At 53.4% G+C, this 19,369-nt stretch overlaps 1 protein-coding gene across 1 annotated transcript in view; it reads left to right on the top strand.

Moving 5' to 3' along the window:
• LOC140402885 (uncharacterized) overlaps positions 1-19,369 on the top strand; it is a 106,353-nt gene that overhangs the window by 73,043 nt on the left and 13,941 nt on the right. The window contains 5 exon segments of the mRNA XM_072490512.1: positions 483-649; positions 9,094-9,199; positions 12,554-12,838; positions 13,399-13,528; positions 16,880-17,084. Of these exon segments, the coding sequence (XP_072346613.1) occupies positions 483-649; positions 9,094-9,199; positions 12,554-12,838; positions 13,399-13,528; positions 16,880-17,084 (893 nt within the window).

Here is a 19,369-nt window from a genome sequence, read left to right as displayed (position 1 = left end):
ACCTAACCTGCACATCTTTGGACTGTGGGAGGAAACCGGAGCACCCGGAGGAAACCCACGCAGACACGGGGAGGATGTGCAGACTCCGCACAGACAGTGACCCAAGCCGGAATCGAACCTGGGACCCTGGAGCTGCGAAGCAATTGTGCTAACCACTATGCTACCAGGAAGTTGCCGGGGCTGGAGAGTTTTAGTTATGAAGAGAGGTTGGATGGGGAGGGGGGCGGGGGGTGGGGTGATTGAGGTGTATGAGACTATGAGAGGCGTAGATGGAGTAAACCGGAATAAACTTTTCCCCTTGGTGGAGGGTTCAATGACCAGGGGGCATTGAGTTACGGTAAGGGGCAGGAGGGTTAGAGGGGATGTGAGGAAAAACCTAACCACCCAGCGGGGGGGCTGGGAGTCTGGAACTCGAAACCCCTCCCCCCTCTCTGTTTTGGGGCGACATTTTCTGACTCCGTCCTTTCCGTCTCCGGATGCAGCCCTGAGAAGTCGATCGGGTCACTCGATAATCAACGGGAACTGGGCCATCGATAGGCCCGGGGCCTACCAGGCGGCCGGGACCACCTTCGTGTACGTGAGGCCAACCGAGAGCAGCGGGGAGTCCTTCTACTCGGAGGGACCAACCACCGAGACTCTGGATGTGTATGTAAGTGTTGGAGCGGACGTTGATTGGGGGGGGGGGGGGGGGGGAGAACACGGGACCCGGCCCATAATACCCGGAGTGTTTGATGGGGACAGTGTAGAGGGAGCTTTACTCTGTATCTAACCCCGTGCTGTACCTGTCCTGATAGTGTTTGATGGGGACAGTGTAAAGGCAGCTTTACTCTGTATCTAACCCCGTGCTGTACCTGTCCTGGGAGTGTTTGATCGGGACAGTGTAGAGGGAGCTTACTCTGTATCTAACCCCATGCTGTACCTGTCCTGGGAGTGTTTGATGGGGACAGTGTTGAGGGAGCTTACTCTGTATCTAACCCCATGCTGTACCTGTCCTGGGAGTGTTTGATGGGGACAGTGTTGAGGGAGCTTTACTCTGTATCTAACCCCGTGCTGTACCTGTCCTGGGAGTGTTTGATGGGGACAGTGTAGAGGGAGCTTACTCTGTATCTAACCCCATGCTGTACCTGTCCTGGGAGTGTTTGATGGGGACAGTGTTGAGGGAGCTTTACTCTGTATCTAACCCCGTGCTGTACCTGTCCTGGGAGTGTTTGATGGGGACAGTGTGGAGGGAGCTTTACACTGTATCTAACCCCGTGCTGTCCCTGTCCTGGGAGTGTCTGATGGGGACAGTGTAGAAGGAGCTTTACTCTGTATCTAACCCTGAGCTCTACCTGTCCTGGGAGTGTTTGATGGGGACAGTGTAGAGGGAGCTTTACTCTGTATCTAACCCCATGCTGTACCTGTCCTGGGAGTGTTTGATGGGGACAGTGTAGAGGGAGCTTTACTCTGTATCTAACCCCGTGCTGTACCTGTCCTGGGAGTGTTTGATGGGGACAGTGTGGAGGGAGCTTTACACTATATCTAACCCCGTGCTGTCCCTGTCCTGGGAGTGTCTGACGGGGACAGTGTAGAAGGAGCTTTACTCTGTATCTAACCCCGTGCTGTACCTATCCTGGGAGTGTTTGATGGGGACAGTGTAGAGGAAGCTTTACTCTGTGTCTAACCCGGTGCTGTACCTGTCCTGGGAGTGTTTGATGGGGACAGTGTAGAGGGAGCTTTACTCTGTATCTAACCCCGTGCTGTACCTGTCCTGGGAGTGTTTGATGGGGACAGTGTAGAAGGAGCTTTACTCTGTATCTAACCCTGAGCTGTACATGTCCTCGGAGTGTTTGATGGGGACAGTGTAGAGGGAGCTTTGGTCTGTATCCAACCCAATGCTGTACCTGTCCTGGGAGTGTTTGATGGGAACAGTGTGGAGGGAGCTTTACACTGTATCTAACCCCGTGCTGTCCCTGTCCTGGGAGTGTCTGATGGGGACAGTGTAGAAGGAGCTTTACTCTGTATCTAACCCCGTGCTGTACCTGTCCTGGGAGTGTTTGATGGGGGCAGTGTAGAGGGTGCTTTACTCTGTATCTAACCCCGTGCTGTACCTGTCCTGGGAGTGTTTGATGGGGACAGTGTAGAAGGAGCTTTACTCTGTATCTAACCTCTGAGCTGTACATGTCCTGGGAGTGTTTGATGGGGACAGTGTAGAGGAAGCTTTACTCTGTGTCTAACCCGGTGCTGTACCTGTCCTGGGAGCGTTTGATGGGGACAGTGTAGAGGGAGCTTTACTCTCTATCTAACCCCGTGCTGTCCCTGTCCTGGGAGTGTTTGGTAGGGACAGTGTAGAGGGAGCTTTACTCTGTATCTAACCCCGTGCTGTACCTGTCCTGGGAGTGTTTGATGGGGACTGTGCAGAGGGAGCTTTACTCTGTATCTAACCCTGAGCTGTACCTGTCTTGGGAGTGTTTGATCGGGTCAGTGTAGAGGGTGCTTTACTCTGTATCTAACCCTGAGCTGTACCTGTCCTGGGAGTGTTTGTTGGGGACAGGGTAGACGGAGCTTTACTCTGTATCTAACCCTGAGCTCTACCTGTCCTGGGAGTGTTTGATGGGGACAGTGTAGAGGCAGCCTTACTCTGTATCTAACCCCGTGCTGTACCTGTCCTGGGAGTGTTTGATGGGGACAGTGTGGAGGGAGCTTTACTCTGTATCTAACCCCGTGCTGTACCTGTCCTGGGAGTGTTTGATGGGGACAGTGTAGAGGGAGCTTTACTCTGTATCTAACCCCGTGCTGTACCTGTCCTGGGAGTGTTTGATGGGGACAGTGTAGTGGGAGCTTTACTCTGTATCTATCCTCGTGCTGTACCTGTCCTGGGAGTGTTTGATGGGGACAGTGTAGAGGGAGCTTTACTCTGTATCAAACCCCGTGCTGTACCTGTCCTGGGAGTATTTGATATGGACAGTGGAGAGGGAGCTTTACTCTGTATCTAACCCGGTGGTGTACCTGTCCTGGGAGTGTCTGATGGGACAGTGTAGAGGGAGCTTTACTCTGTATCTAACCCCGTGCTATACCTGTCCTGGGAGTGTTTGATGGGGACAGTGTAGAGGGAGCTTTACTCTGTATCTAACCCCGTGCTATACCTGTCCTGGCAGTGTTTGATAGGGACAATGTAGAGGGAGCTTTAATCTGTATCTAACCCCGTGCTGTACCTGTCCTGGGAGTGTTTGATGGGGACAGTGTAGAGGGAGCTTTACTCTGTATCTTACCCCGTGCTGTACCTGTCCTGGGAGTGTTTGATGGGGACAGTGCAGAGGAAGCTTTACACTGTGTCTAACCCGGTGCTGTACCTGTCCTGGGAGTGTTTGATGGGGACAGTGTAGAGGGAGCTTTACTCTGTGTCTAACCCGGTGCTGTACCTGTCCTGGGAGTGTTTGATGGGGACAGTGTAGAGGGAGCTTTACTCTGTATCTAACCCCGTGCTGTACCTGTCCTGGGAGTGTTTGATGGGGACCGTGCAGAGGGAGCTTTACTCTGTATCTAACCCTGAGCTGTACCTGTCTTGGGAGTGTTTGATCGGGTCAGTGTAGAGGGTGCTTTACTCTGTATCTAACCCTGAGCTGTACCTGTCCTGGGACTGTTTGTTGGGGACAGGGTAGAGGGAGCTTTACTCTGTATCTAACCCTGAGCTCTACCTGTCCTGGGAGTGTTTGATGGGGACAGTGTAGAGGGAGCCTTACTCTGTATCTAACCCCGTGCTGTACCTGTCCTGGGAGTGTTTGATGGGGACAGTGTGGAGGGAGCTTTACTCTGTATCTAACCCCGTGCTGTACCTGTCCTGGGAGTGTTTGATGGGGACAGTGTAGAGGGAGCTTTACTCTGTATCTAACCCCGTGCTGTACCTGTCCTGGGAGTGTTTGATGGGGACAGTGTAGAGGGAGCTTTACTCTGTATCTATCCTCGTGCTGTACCTGTCCTGGGAGTGTTTGATGGGGACAGTGTAGAGGGAGCTTTACTCTGTATCAAACCCCGTGCTGTACCTGTCCTGGGAGTATTTGATATGGACAGTGTAGAGGGAGCTTTACTCTGTATCTAACCCCGTGCTGTACCTGTCCTGGTAGTGTTTGATGCGGACAGTGTAGAGGGAGCTTTACTCTGTATCTAACCCTGTGCTGTACCTGTCCTGGTAGTGTTTGATGCGGACAGTGTAGAGGGAGCTTTACTCTGTATCTAACCCGGTGGTGTACCTGTCCTGGGAGTGTCTGATGGGACAGTGTAGAGGGAGCTTTACTCTGTATCTAACCCCGTGCTATACCTGTCCTGGCAGTGTTTGATGGGGATAATGTCGAGGGAGCTTTACTCTGTATCTAACCCCGTGCTGTACCTGTCCTGGCAGTGTTTGATGGGGACAGTGTAGAGGGAGCTTTACTCTGTATCTAACCCCGTGCTATACCTGTCCTGGCAGTGTTTGATGGGGATAATGTCGAGGGAGCTTTACTCTGTATCTAACCCCGTGCTGTACCTGTCCTGGGAGTGTTTGATGGGGACAGTGTAGAGGGAGCTTTACTCTGCATCTAACCCCGTGCTGTACCTGTGCTGGGAGTGTTTGATGGGGACAGTGCAGTGGGAGCTTTCCTCTGAATCTAACCCCGTGCTGTACCTGTCCTGGGAGTGTTTGATGAGGACAGTGTAGAGGGAGCTTTACTCTGTATCTAACCCTGAGCTGTACCTGTCCTGGGAGTGTTTGATGGGGACAATGTAGAGGGAGCTTTTCTCTGTATCTAACCCCGTGCTGTACCTGTCCTGGGAGTGTTTGATGGGGACAGTGTAGAGGGAGCTTTACTCTGTATCTAACCCCGTACTGTACCTGCCCTGGGAGTGTTTGATGGGGACAGTGTAGAGCGAGCTTTACTCTGTATCTAACCCCATGCTGTACCTGTCCTGGGAGTGTTTGTTGGGGACAGTGTAGAGGGAGCTTTACTCTGTATCTCACCCCGTGCTGTACCTGTCCCGGGAGTGTTTGATGGGGACAGTGTAGAGCAAGCTTTACTCTGTGTCTAACCCGGTGCTGTACCTGTCCTGGGAGTGTTTGATGGGGACAGTGTAGAGGGAGCTTTACTCTGTATCTAAGCCCGTGCTGTACCCGTCCTGGGAGTGTTTGATGGGGACAGTGTAGAGGGAGCTTTACTCTGTATCTAAGCCCGTGCTGTACCCGTCCTGGGAGTGTTTGATGGGGACAGTGTAGAGGGAGCTTTACTCTGTATCTAAGCCCGTGCTGTACCTGTCCTGGGAGTGTTTGATGGGGACAGTGTAGAGGGAGCTTTACTCTGTATCTAAGCCCGTGCTGTACCTGCCCTGGGAGTGTTTGATGGGGACAGTGTAGTGGGAGCTTTACTCTGTATCTAACCCCGTGCTGCACCTGTCCTGGGAGTGTTTGATGGGGACAGTGCAGAGGGAGCTTTACTCTGTATCTAACCCCGTGCTGTACCTGTCCTGGGAGTGTTTGATGGGGACAGTGCAGAGGGAGCTTTACTCTGTATCGAACCCCGTGCTGTACCTGTCCTGGGAGTGTTTGATGGGGACAGTGTAGTGGGAGCTTTACTCTGTATCTAACCCTGAGCTGTACCTGTCCTGGGAGTGTTTGTTGGGGACAGGGTAGACGGAGCTTTACTCTGTATCTAACCCTGAGCTCTACCTGTCCTGGGAGTGTTTGATGGGGACAGTGTAGAGGCAGCCTTACTCTGTATCTAACCCCGTGCTGTACCTGTCCTGGGAGTGTTTGATGGGGACAGTGTGGAGGGAGCTTTACTCTGTATCTAACCCCGTGCTGTACCTGTCCTGGGAGTGTTTGATGGGGACAGTGTAGTGGGAGCTTTACTCTGTATCTATCCTCGTGCTGTACCTGTCCTGGGAGTGTTTGATGGGGACAGTGTAGAGGGAGCTTTACTCTGTATCAAACCCCGTGCTGTACCTGTCCTGGGAGTATTTGATATGGACAGTGGAGAGGGAGCTTTACTCTGTATCTAACCCGGTGGTGTACCTGTCCTGGGAGTGTCTGATGGGACAGTGTAGAGGGAGCTTTACTCTGTATCTAACCCCGTGCTATACCTGTCCTGGGAGTGTTTGATGGGGACAGTGTAGAGGGAGCTTTACTCTGTATCTAACCCCGTGCTATACCTGTCCTGGCAGTGTTTGATAGGGACAATGTAGAGGGAGCTTTAATCTGTATCTAACCCCGTGCTGTACCTGTCCTGGGAGTGTTTGATGGGGACAGTGTAGAGGGAGCTTTACTCTGTATCTTACCCCGTGCTGTACCTGTCCTGGGAGTGTTTGATGGGGACAGTGCAGAGGAAGCTTTACACTGTGTCTAACCCGGTGCTGTACCTGTCCTGGGAGTGTTTGATGGGGACAGTGTAGAGGGAGCTTTACTCTGTGTCTAACCCGGTGCTGTACCTGTCCTGGGAGTGTTTGATGGGGACAGTGTAGAGGGAGCTTTACTCTGTATCTAACCCCGTGCTGTACCTGTCCTGGGAGTGTTTGATGGGGACCGTGCAGAGGGAGCTTTACTCTGTATCTAACCCTGAGCTGTACCTGTCTTGGGAGTGTTTGATCGGGTCAGTGTAGAGGGTGCTTTACTCTGTATCTAACCCTGAGCTGTACCTGTCCTGGGACTGTTTGTTGGGGACAGGGTAGAGGGAGCTTTACTCTGTATCTAACCCTGAGCTCTACCTGTCCTGGGAGTGTTTGATGGGGACAGTGTAGAGGGAGCCTTACTCTGTATCTAACCCCGTGCTGTACCTGTCCTGGGAGTGTTTGATGGGGACAGTGTGGAGGGAGCTTTACTCTGTATCTAACCCCGTGCTGTACCTGTCCTGGGAGTGTTTGATGGGGACAGTGTAGAGGGAGCTTTACTCTGTATCTAACCCCGTGCTGTACCTGTCCTGGGAGTGTTTGATGGGGACAGTGTAGAGGGAGCTTTACTCTGTATCTATCCTCGTGCTGTACCTGTCCTGGGAGTGTTTGATGGGGACAGTGTAGAGGGAGCTTTACTCTGTATCAAACCCCGTGCTGTACCTGTCCTGGGAGTATTTGATATGGACAGTGTAGAGGGAGCTTTACTCTGTATCTAACCCCGTGCTGTACCTGTCCTGGTAGTGTTTGATGCGGACAGTGTAGAGGGAGCTTTACTCTGTATCTAACCCTGTGCTGTACCTGTCCTGGTAGTGTTTGATGCGGACAGTGTAGAGGGAGCTTTACTCTGTATCTAACCCGGTGGTGTACCTGTCCTGGGAGTGTCTGATGGGACAGTGTAGAGGGAGCTTTACTCTGTATCTAACCCCGTGCTATACCTGTCCTGGCAGTGTTTGATGGGGATAATGTCGAGGGAGCTTTACTCTGTATCTAACCCCGTGCTGTACCTGTCCTGGCAGTGTTTGATGGGGACAGTGTAGAGGGAGCTTTACTCTGTATCTAACCCCGTGCTATACCTGTCCTGGCAGTGTTTGATGGGGATAATGTCGAGGGAGCTTTACTCTGTATCTAACCCCGTGCTGTACCTGTCCTGGGAGTGTTTGATGGGGACAGTGTAGAGGGAGCTTTACTCTGCATCTAACCCCGTGCTGTACCTGTGCTGGGAGTGTTTGATGGGGACAGTGCAGTGGGAGCTTTCCTCTGAATCTAACCCCGTGCTGTACCTGTCCTGGGAGTGTTTGATGAGGACAGTGTAGAGGGAGCTTTACTCTGTATCTAACCCTGAGCTGTACCTGTCCTGGGAGTGTTTGATGGGGACAATGTAGAGGGAGCTTTTCTCTGTATCTAACCCCGTGCTGTACCTGTCCTGGGAGTGTTTGATGGGGACAGTGTAGAGGGAGCTTTACTCTGTATCTAACCCCGTACTGTACCTGCCCTGGGAGTGTTTGATGGGGACAGTGTAGAGCGAGCTTTACTCTGTATCTAACCCCATGCTGTACCTGTCCTGGGAGTGTTTGTTGGGGACAGTGTAGAGGGAGCTTTACTCTGTATCTCACCCCGTGCTGTACCTGTCCCGGGAGTGTTTGATGGGGACAGTGTAGAGCAAGCTTTACTCTGTGTCTAACCCGGTGCTGTACCTGTCCTGGGAGTGTTTGATGGGGACAGTGTAGAGGGAGCTTTACTCTGTATCTAAGCCCGTGCTGTACCCGTCCTGGGAGTGTTTGATGGGGACAGTGTAGAGGGAGCTTTACTCTGTATCTAAGCCCGTGCTGTACCCGTCCTGGGAGTGTTTGATGGGGACAGTGTAGAGGGAGCTTTACTCTGTATCTAAGCCCGTGCTGTACCTGTCCTGGGAGTGTTTGATGGGGACAGTGTAGAGGGAGCTTTACTCTGTATCTAAGCCCGTGCTGTACCTGCCCTGGGAGTGTTTGATGGGGACAGTGTAGTGGGAGCTTTACTCTGTATCTAACCCCGTGCTGCACCTGTCCTGGGAGTGTTTGATGGGGACAGTGCAGAGGGAGCTTTACTCTGTATCTAACCCCGTGCTGTACCTGTCCTGGGAGTGTTTGATGGGGACAGTGCAGAGGGAGCTTTACTCTGTATCGAACCCCGTGCTGTACCTGTCCTGGGAGTGTTTGATGGGACAGTGTAGAGGGAGCTTTACTCTGTATCTAACCCTGTGCTGTACCTGTCCTGGGAGTGTTTGATGGGGACAGTATAGAGGGAATTTTACTCTGTATCTAACCCTGTGCTGTACCTGTCCTGGGAGTGTTTGATGGGGACAGTGCAGAGGGAGCTTTACTCTGTATCTAACCCCGTGCTGTACCTGTCCTGGGAGTGTTTGATGGGGACAGTGTAGAGGGAGCTTTACTCTGTATCTAACCCCGTGCTGTACCTGTCCTGGGAGTGTTTGATGGGGACAGTGTAGAGGGAGCTTTACTCTGTATCTAACCCCGTGCTGTACCTGACCTGGGAGTGTTTGATGGGGACAGTGTAGAGGGGGCTTTACTCTGTATCTAACCCCGTGCTGTACCTGTCCTGGGAGTGTTTGATGGGGACAGTGTAGAGGGAGCTTTACTCTGTATCTAACCCCGTGCTGTACCTGTCCTGAATTCCCTGATGTGTTTTTTTCTCTTCCAGATGATTTTTCAACAGGAGAATCCTGGGATTCACTACGAATTTGTTCTCCCTGTGGAAAAACCTGCTGTACCAGCACAGAATTCCCACTATCCCACTCAGAGTAACGGTATGACTCTTCCCACACTACTCTTGGAGAAGCACTGATATTGCTGTCAGCATGTTTCTCTGTCTGTCCCTCCGTCTCTCCCTCTGTCTGTCCCTTTGTCTCTCCGTGTCTCCCTCTCTCTCTCTCTCTCTCTCTCTCTCTCTCTGTCTCTCTCTGTCTCTCCCTCTCTCTCTGTCTCTCCCTCTCTGTCTCTCTCTGTCTCCCCCTGTCTCTCTGTCTCTCTGTCTCTGTCTCTCTCTCTGTCTCTCCCTCTCTCGCTGTCTCACCCTGTCTCTCTCTCTCTCTGTCTCTCCCTCTCTCTCTGTCTCTCCCACTCTCTCCCTCTCACTATCTCCCTGCCCCTGTCACTCTCTGTCCTGCGCTCTCTCTTTTTCTCTCTGTCATGTGAGTGTACCTTTGAGAAATGGGTGTTTATAAATGGGTGTGTATATAAATATCTGTAGTGAGAGTACCTTTAAAAAATGGGTGTTTATTACTGCAGTGATGTCAGAGAGTGGGTGGAGCTGGGCTGTCTGTCAGCTTTTTACTTTCGTTTTAGGCTGTTTGCTGCAGGGTGTGTTTTAGTTTCGTTTTCAGAGCTGGATAGCTGCAGTCACAGCCAGAAGGTGTATGAATCTCTCTCTGTAATCTAAAGACTGTAAATTGATCCTTTGGTGGTTTAAATCTAATTACAGTAGTGACTTTTCCCTGATGTGCTTCTGGTAAAAGGTGTTTTAAGTCGTATGGATGTTAAAAGGAAAGCTTAAAGGATTACTTAGTGTTGTATTCTTTGGGGGTTGTATTTGAATTGATGGTTGCTAAGATGTTCACTGTATGTTTTAAAAAGGTTCACTTGAGTTCATAGAATAAACATTGTTTTGCTTTAAAAAATACTTTTCCATTTCTGCTGTCCCACACCTGTAGAGTGGGCCGTGCGCTCCCCATACCACAATCTAGGAAAAGATGTGGGTCAGGTGAACTCCATGATACACTTTGGGGTTCTCTAAACTCTGACCCATAACACACTCTCACTGTCAGAGGGTCAGTACTGAGGGAGTGCCGCACTGTCAGAGGGTCAGTACTGAGGGAGTGCCGCACTGTCAGAGGGTCAGTACTGAGGGAGTGCCGCACTGTCAGAGAGTCAGTACTGAGGGAGCGCCGCACTGTCAGAGGGTCAGTACTGAGGGAGCGCCGCACTGTCAGAGGGTCAGTACTGAGGGAGTGCTGCACTGTCAGAGGGTCAGTACTGAGGGAGAGCCGCACTGTCGGAGGGTCAGTACTGAGGGAGCGCCGCACTGTCAGAGGGTCAGTACTGAGGGAGTGCCGCACTGTCAGAGGGTCAGTACTGAGGGAGTGCCGCACTGTCAGAGGGTCAGTACTGAGGGAGTGCCGCACTGTCGGAGGGTCAGTACTGAGGGAGTGCCGCACTGTGGGAGGGTCAGTACTGAGGGAGCTCCGCACTGTCAGAGGGTCAGTACTGAGGGAGTGCCGCATTGTCAGAGGGTCAGTACTGAGGGAGTGCCGCACTGTCAGAGGGTCAGTACTGAGGGAGCGCCGCACTGTCAGAGGGTCAGTACTGAGGGAGTGCCGCACTGTCAGAGGGTCAGTACTGAGGGAGCGCCGCACTGTCAGAGGGTCAGTACTGAGGGAGTGCCGCACTGTCAGAGGGTCAGTACTGAGGGAGTGCCGCACTGTCAGAGGGTCAGTACTGAGGGAATGCCGTACTGTCAGAGGGTCAGTACTGAGGGAGTGCCGCACTGTCAGAGGGTCAGTACTGAGGGAGCGCCGCACTGTCAGAGGGTCAGTACTGAGGGAGCGCCGCACTGTCAGAGGGTCAGTACTGAGGGAGCGCCGCACTGTCAGAGAGTCAGTACTGAGGGAGTGCCGTACTGTCAGAGGGTCAGTACTGAGGGAATGCCGCACTGTCAGAGGGTCAGTACTGAGGGAGTGCCGCACTGTCAGAGGGTCAGTACTGAGGGAGTGCCGCACTGTCAGAGGGTCAGTACTGAGGGAGTGCTGCACTGTGGGAGGATCAGTACTGAGGGAATGCCGCACTGTCAGAGGGTCAGTACTGAGGGAATGCCGCACTGTCAGAGGGTCAGTACTGAGGGAATGCCGTACTGTCAGAGGGTCAGTACTGAGGGAGTGCCGCACTGTCAGAGGGTCAGTACTGAGGGAGTGCCGCACTGTCAGAGGGTCAGTACTGAGGGAATGCCGTACTGTCAGAGGGTCAGTACTGAGGGAGTGCCGCACTGTCAGAGGGTCAGTACTGAGGGAGCGCCGCACTGTCAGAGGGTCAGTACTGAGGGAGTGCCGCACTGTCAGAGGGTCAGTACTGAGCGAGTGCCGCACTGTCAGAGGGTCAGTACTGAGGGAGTGCCGCACTGTCAGAGGGTCAGTACTGAGGGAGTGCCGCACTGTCAGAGGGTCAGTACTGAGGGAATGCCGTACTGTCAGAGGGTCAGTACTGAGGGAGTGCCGCACTGTCAGAGGGTCAGTACTGAGGGAGCGCCGCACTGTCAGAGGGTCAGTACTGAGGGAGCGCCGCACTGTCAGAGGGTCAGTACTGAGGGAGCGCCGCACTGTCAGAGAGTCAGTACTGAGGGAGTGCCGTACTGTCAGAGGGTCAGTACTGAGGGAATGCCGCACTGTCAGAGGGTCAGTACTGAGGGAGTGCCGCACTGTCAGAGGGTCAGTACTGAGGGAGTGCCGCACTGTCAGAGGGTCAGTACTGAGGGAGTGCTGCACTGTGGGAGGATCAGTACTGAGGGAATGCCGCACTGTCAGAGGGTCAGTACTGAGGGAATGCCGCACTGTCAGAGGGTCAGTACTGAGGGAGTGCTGCACTGTCAGAGGGTCAGTACTGAGGGAATGCCGCACTGTCAGAGGATCAGTACTGAGGGAGTGCCACACTGTCAGAGGGTCAGTACTGAGGGAATGCCGCACTGTCAGAGGGTCAGTACTGAGGGAGTGCCGCACTGTCAGATGGTCAGTACTGAGGGAGTGCCACACTGTCAGAGGGTCAGTACTGAGGGAGTGCTGCACTGTGGGAGGGTCAGTACTGAGGGAATGCCGCACTGTCAGAGGGTGAGCTGAAACTTTACACCAAGGCCTCGTCTACCCCCTCGGCTGAATTGCGGAGGATCCCACAGTTTCTATTGGGAGACGAGCAGGGGAAACATTCTCCGCGGTGCCCTTCTCTCGTTCAATCCTCAACCCACATCGCGAAAGGACATTGTCGCGGTTGTGTGCACGGGCGAGTGACCTCGCCCCTCCGATTGGTGGGATCTTGCTGTGTAATCTGTCTGCTGTAATCTGTCTGCCGTGATGTCTCTGCATCACTCTGACCACCGCCCCCCCCCCCCCCCCCAACAGGTTCACCGACCACGGGGGGCCTGCGGGAAGTGTCCGCCTTGGAAAGCATTCCCGCCGCGTCTAACCGCGGAAATGCCGGCGCCCGCAGGGTCGGCGCCCAGCGTGGGGGTCACGCCGTCACCCGCCAGGGGAGCCCGGACCAGCCCAGGGCCCGCGGCGGGCAACGCGACCGGAGGCTGCAGGTCTACCACACGGACGGGCAGGAGGATCCCATCCAGCAGCCGCCTTCCGTCTACCGCTGGACGTCGCAGAGCGCTACCGAATGCTCCGTGTCGTGCGGGAAAGGTGAGCGCGGGCACCGGGTACGAGAGGCTCGCTGCTGGGGACGGGGAGAGGGGAGGCGCTGATGGTGGGGGGGGGGGGCGGGATGTGCGGAAGACACGCCAGCGACGCACTCGCCACCCAGATCGGTGTTGCCCACGGGCGAGGCTGAGTGCACGGAAAGCCCTTCCGAGTTCCACTCGTCGGGACACATGCAAGGGCGGCAAATTTGAAACCCTCGCGACAATTGGCACCGCGCGACAAAAGAGTGCCGGCTGCCTCGTTGCCGGGTTCAATCCCGGCCCGGCCCGTTCTCCTGCTCGACAAATCAGCTTGCCCAATCGGCCAGCAACACTTTCTCCAGCGGCGTGAATTGCTGTGAGATGGTTTGAAATTTGGTACTCTGGCCTTTGCCCCGGGCGGGATCAGGATGTCCGGCAATGGCCTCTCCTTCACCGCGATATCCTGAATGGAATCTGGCGAACGGCCGCCGCTCCGGGCCGCCTGGGGCTCCGGGAGGGGGGGGGGGAACCGGGGATCTGTCCGGGGGAGTCTCTTACACGGTTTAACGTCTCTTTGCGCAGGTTTTCAGCACCCCATCTTCCGGTGCGTGGCCCAGGACACGCAGGAGCTTGTGCCCGACGCCCACTGCGACGCGGCGGCCAGGCCAGCGAGCGTGGCAGAGGCCTGCAACACCCACCCCTGCCCAGCCTTGTAAGTATTCGCCCGCCACCCCGTGGCGGCCGGTCGCTCACAGCGACGTCCGCCTTCCACCGTGCGCCCAGCGAGGGGACAGTCTCGGTCTTGGATTCCCATGTGCTTTCCGGGCGCCCACAAAAAGATCCTCTTAAATCCCTCTGGGACTGGAACGCACACATTCCAGGAACAAGCGGTCCCAACAGATCGTTGATCTGTGAAATTGAGGAATAGCAAGAGGATTGCCGGGGGAACCAGAATGGGGAAAACTGCCGAATAGCGACACCTTCTGGGACACAGATGTACTGCGGCAGTCAAACATTCATTACAGAGAATAACAGATACCCGGGAGTGAGTTACAGACTGGAATCTAATCGAGGGGTTCAGGGTGGTTTATATATAGAATAACAGATACGCGGGAGTGAGTTACAGACTGGAATCTAATCGAGGGGTTCGGGGTGGTTTATATATAGAATAACAGATACCCGAGAGTGAGTTACAGGCTGGAATCTAATCGAGGGGTTCGGGGTGGTTTATATATAGAATAACAGATACCCGGGAGTGAGTTACAGACTGGAATCTAATCGAGGGGTTCGGGGTGGTTTATATATAGAATAACAGATACCCGGGAGTGAGTTACAGACTGGAATCTAATCGAGGGGTTCGGGATAGTTTATATATAGAATAACAGATACCCGGGAGTGAGTTACAGACTGGAATCTAATCGAGGGGTTCGGTGTGGTTTATATATAGAATAACAGATACCCGGGAGTGAGTTACAGACTGGAATCTAATCGAGGGGTTCAGGGTGGTTTATATATAGAATAACAGATACCCGGGAGTGAGTTACAGACTGGAATCTAATCGAGGGGTTCGGGGTGGTTTATATATAGAATCACAGATACGCGGGAGTGAGTTACAGACTGGAATCTAATCGAGGGGTTCGGGGTGGTTTATATATAGAATCACAGATACGCGGGAGTGAGTTACAGACTGGAATCTAATCGAGGAGTTCGGGGTGGTTTATAGAAAGAATAACAGATACACGGGAGTGATTTACAGACTGGAATCTAATCGAGGGGTTCGGGGTGGTTTATATATAGAATAACAGATACCCAGGAGTGAGTTACAGACTGGAATCTAATCGAGGGGTTCAGGGTGGTTTATATATAGAATAACAGATACCCGGGAGTGAGTTACAGACTGGAATCTAATCGAGGGGTTCAGGGTGTTTTATATATAGAATAACAGATACCCGGGAGTGAGTTACAGACTGGAATCTAATCGAGGGGTTCGGGGTGGTTTATATATAGAATAACAGATACCCGGGAGTGAGTTACAGACTGGAATCTAATCGAGGGATTCGGGGTGGTTTATATATAGAATAACAGATACCCGGGAGTGAGTTACAGACTGGAATCTAATCGAGGGGTTCGGGGTGGTTTATATATAGAATAACAGATACCCGGGAGTGAGTTACAGACTGGAATCTAATCGAGGGGTTCAGGGTGGTTAATATATAGAATAACAGATACCCGGGAGTGAGTTACAGACTGGAATCTAATCGAGGGGTTCGAGGTGGTTTATATATAGAATAACAGATACCCGGGAGTGAGTTACAGACTGGAATCTAATCGAGGGGTACAGGGTGGTTTATATATAGAATAACAGATACCTGGGAGTGAGTTACAGACTGGAATCTAATCGAGGGGTTCGGGGTGGTTTATATATAGAATAACAGATACCCGGGAGTGAGTTACAGACTGGAATCTAATCGAGGGGTTCAGGGTGGTTTATATATAGAATCACAGATACGCGGGAGTGAGTTACAGACTGGAATCTAATCGAGGGGTTCAGGGTGGTTTATATATAGAATAACAGATACCCGGGAGTGAATTACAGACGGGAATCTAATCGAGGGGTTCGGGGTGGTTTATATATAGAATCACAGATACGCGGGAGTGAGTTACAGACTGGAATCTAATCGAGGGATTTGGGGTGGTTTATATATAGAATAACAGATACCCGGGAGTGAGTTACAGACTGGAATCTGATCGAGGGGTTCGGGGTGGTTTATATATAGAATAACAGATACCCGGGAGTGAGTTACAGACTGGAATCTAATCGAGTGGTTCCGGGTGGTTTATATATAGAATAACAGATACCCGAGAGTGAGTTACAGACTGGAATCTAATCGAGGGGTTCGGGGTGGTTTATATATAGAATCACAGATACGCGGGAGTGAGTTACAGACTGGAATCTAATCGAGGGGTTCGGGGTGGTTTATATATAGAATAACAGATACCCGGGAGTGAGTTACAGACTGGAATCTAATCGAGTGGTTCGGGGTGGTTTATATATAGAATAACAGATACCCGGGAGTGAGTTACAGACTGGAATCTAATCGAGGGGTTCGGGGTGGTTTATATATAGAATAACAGATACCCGGGAGTGAGTTACAGACTGGAATCTAATCGAGGGGTTCGGGGTGGTTTATATATAGAATAACAGATACCCGGGACTGAGTTACAGACTGGAATCTAATCGAGGGGTTCGGGGTGGTTTTTATATAGAATAACAGATACCCGGGAGTGAGTTACAGACTGGAATCTAATCGAGGGGTTCGGGGTGGTTTATATATAGAATAACAGATACCCGGGAGTGAGTTACAGACTGGAATCTAATCGAGGGGTTCGGGGTGGTTTATATATAGAATAACAGATACGCGGGAGTGAGGTGCAGACTGGAATCTAATCGAGGGTTTCGGGGTGGTTTATATATAGAATAACAGATACCCGGGAGTGAGTTACAGACTGGAATCTAATCGAGGGGTTCGGGGTGGTTTATATATAGAATAACAGATATCCGGGAGTGAGTTACAGACTGGAATCTAATCGAGGGGTTCGTTGTGGTTTATATATAGAATAACAGATACCCGGGAGTGAGTTACAGACTGGAATCTAATCGAGGGGTTCGGGGTGGTTTATATATAGAATAACAGATACCCGGGAGTGAGTTACAGACTGGAATCTAATCGAGGGGTTCGTGGTGGTTTATATATAGAATAACAGATATCCGGGAGTGAGTTACAGACTGGAATCTAATCGAGGGGTTCGTTGTGGTTTATATATAGAATAACAGATACCCGGGAGTGAGTTACAGACTGGAATCTAATCGAGGGGTTCGGGGTGGTTTATATATAGAATAACAGATACCCGGGAGTGAGGTACAGACTGGAATCTAATCGAGGGGTTCAGGGTGGTTTATATATAGAATAACAGATACCCGGGAGTGAGGTACAGACTGGAATCTATTGGTGATCGGCTGTAATGCGGTTCCTGACTCTCCGATCTCTGTGTGTGTCTCTAGCTGGAGTGTCGAGGCCTGGTCACAGTGCAGTAAGTCATGCGGTCGAGGGCTCCACCATCGGCAGATCCTCTGTCGCCAGGGTTACGCTAACCGCACGGTCGCTGTCCACCCACATCGCTGTAGCCACCTGGAGAAACCCAACACAACCCAGTCTTGTGAGACGCGCCCCTGTACGCACTGGGAGATACACACCGACTGGGAATCGGTAAATATATCAACACAACTCGACTGTTCAAACCCCCCTCCCCATCTCCCAAACCTCCTCCTGCCCCTACACCCCCCTCCCTATCTCTGTAACCTCCTCCAGCCCCTACACCCCCTCCCTATCTCGGTAACCTCCTCCAGCCCCTACACCCCCTCCCTATCTCTGTAACCTCCTCCAGCCCCCACACCCCCTCCCTATCTCTGTAACCTCCTCCAGCCCCTACACCCCCTCCCTATCTCTGTAACCTCCTCCAGCCCCTACACCCCCTCCCTATCTCTGTAACCTCCTCCAGCCCCTACACCCCCTCCCTATCTCTGTAACCTCCTCCAGCCCCTACACCCCCTCCCTATCTCTGTAACCTCCTCCAGCCCCTACACCCCCTCCCTATCTCTGTAACCTCCTCCAGCCCCTACACCCCCCTCCCTATCTCTGTAACCTCCTCCAGCCCCTACACCCCCTCCCTATCTCTGTAACCTCCTCCAGCCCCTACACCCCCTCCCTATCTCTGTAACCTCCTCCAGCCCCTACACGCCCCTCCCTATCTCTGTAACCTCCTCCAGCCTCTACACCCCCCTCCCTATCTCTGTAACCTCCTCCAGCCCCTACACCCCCTCCCTATCTCTGTAACCTCCTCCAGCCCCTACACCCCCTCCCTATCTCTGTAACCTCCTCCAGCCCCTACACCCCCCTCCCTATCTCTGTAACCTCCTCCAGCCTCTACACCCCCCTCCCTATCTCTGTAACCTCCTCCAGTCCCTACACCCCCTCCCTATCTCTGTAACCTACTCCAGTCCCTATACCCCCTCCCTATCTCTGTAACCTCCTCCAGCCTCTACACCCCCCTCCCTATCTCTGTAACCTCCTCCAGCCCCTACACCCCCTCCCTATCTCTGTAACCTCCTCCAGCCCCGACACCCCCTCCCTATCTCTGTAACCTCCTCCAACCCCTACACCCCCTCCCTATCTCTGTAACCTCCTCCAGCCCCTACAGCCCCTCTCTATCTCCCTAACCTCCTCCAGTCCCCTACACCCCCTCCCTATCTCTGTAACCTCCTCCAGCACCTACTCTCCCTCCCTATCTCCCTAACCTCCTCCAGCACCTACACCCCCTCCCTAGCTCTGTAACCTCCTCCAGCACCTACACTCCCTCCCTATCTCCCTAACCTCCTGCAGCACCTACACCCCCTCCCTATCTCTGTAAACTCCTCCAGCCCCTACACCCCCTCCCTATCTCTGTAACCTCCTCCTCCAGCCCCTACAGCCCCTCCCTATCTCTGTAACCTCCTCCGGTCCCTACACCCCCTCCCTATCTCTGTAACCTCCTCCAGCCCCTACACCCCCTCCCTATCTCTGTAACCTCCTCCAGCCCCTACACCCCCTCCCTATCTCTGTAACCTCCTCCAGCCCCTACACCCCCCCTCCCTATCTCTGTAACATCCTCCAGCCCCTACACCCCCTCCCTATCTCTGTAACCTCCTCCAGCCCCTACACCCCCTCCCGATCTCTGTAACCTCCTCCAGCCCCTACACCCCCTCCCTACCCGGGATCCTCCTCCAGCCCATGAGAGCGAGTCCCACATTCTCCCCCACTCCCAGTGGGATTGAGTCCCACATTCTCCCCCACTCCCCGTGGGAGCGAGTCCCACATTCTCCCCCACTCCCCGTGGGATCGAGTCCCACATTCTCCCCCACTCCCCGTGGGAGCGAGTCCCACATTCTCCCCCACTCCCCGTGGGATCGAGTCCCACATTCTCCCCCACTCCCCGTGAGAGCGAGTCCCACATTCTCCCCACTCCCCGTGGAAGCGAGTCCCACATTCTCCCCACTCCCTGTGGGAGCGAGTCCCACATTCTCCCCCACTCCCCGTGGGAGCGAGTCCCACATTCTCCCCACTCCCCGTGGGAGCGAGTCCCACATTCTCCCCACTCCCTGTGGGAGCGAGCCCCATATTCTCCCCCACTCCCCTGGGAGCGAGCCCCACATTCTCCCCCACTCCCTGTGGGAGTGAGTCCCACATTCTCCCCCACTCCTCGTGGGAGCGAGTCCCACATTCTCCCCACTCCCGGTGGGAGCGAGTCCCACATTCTCCCCCACTCCCCGTGGGAGCGAGTCCCACATTCTCCCCCACTCCCCGTGGGAGCGAGTCCCACATTCTCCCCCACTCCCCGTGGGAGCGAATCCCACATTCTCCCCCACTCCCCGTGGGAGCGAGTCCCACATTCTCCACACTCCCCGTGGGAGCGAGTCCCACATTCTCCCCACTCCCTGTGAGAGCGAGTCCCACAC

The sequence above is a fragment of the Scyliorhinus torazame genome, chromosome 26 (genome assembly GCF_047496885.1).
Source record: "Scyliorhinus torazame isolate Kashiwa2021f chromosome 26, sScyTor2.1, whole genome shotgun sequence".
In the NCBI taxonomy this organism is placed as follows: Eukaryota; Metazoa; Chordata; class Chondrichthyes; order Carcharhiniformes; family Scyliorhinidae; genus Scyliorhinus; species Scyliorhinus torazame.
This window is presented reverse-complemented; position numbering and strand designations above follow the sequence as displayed.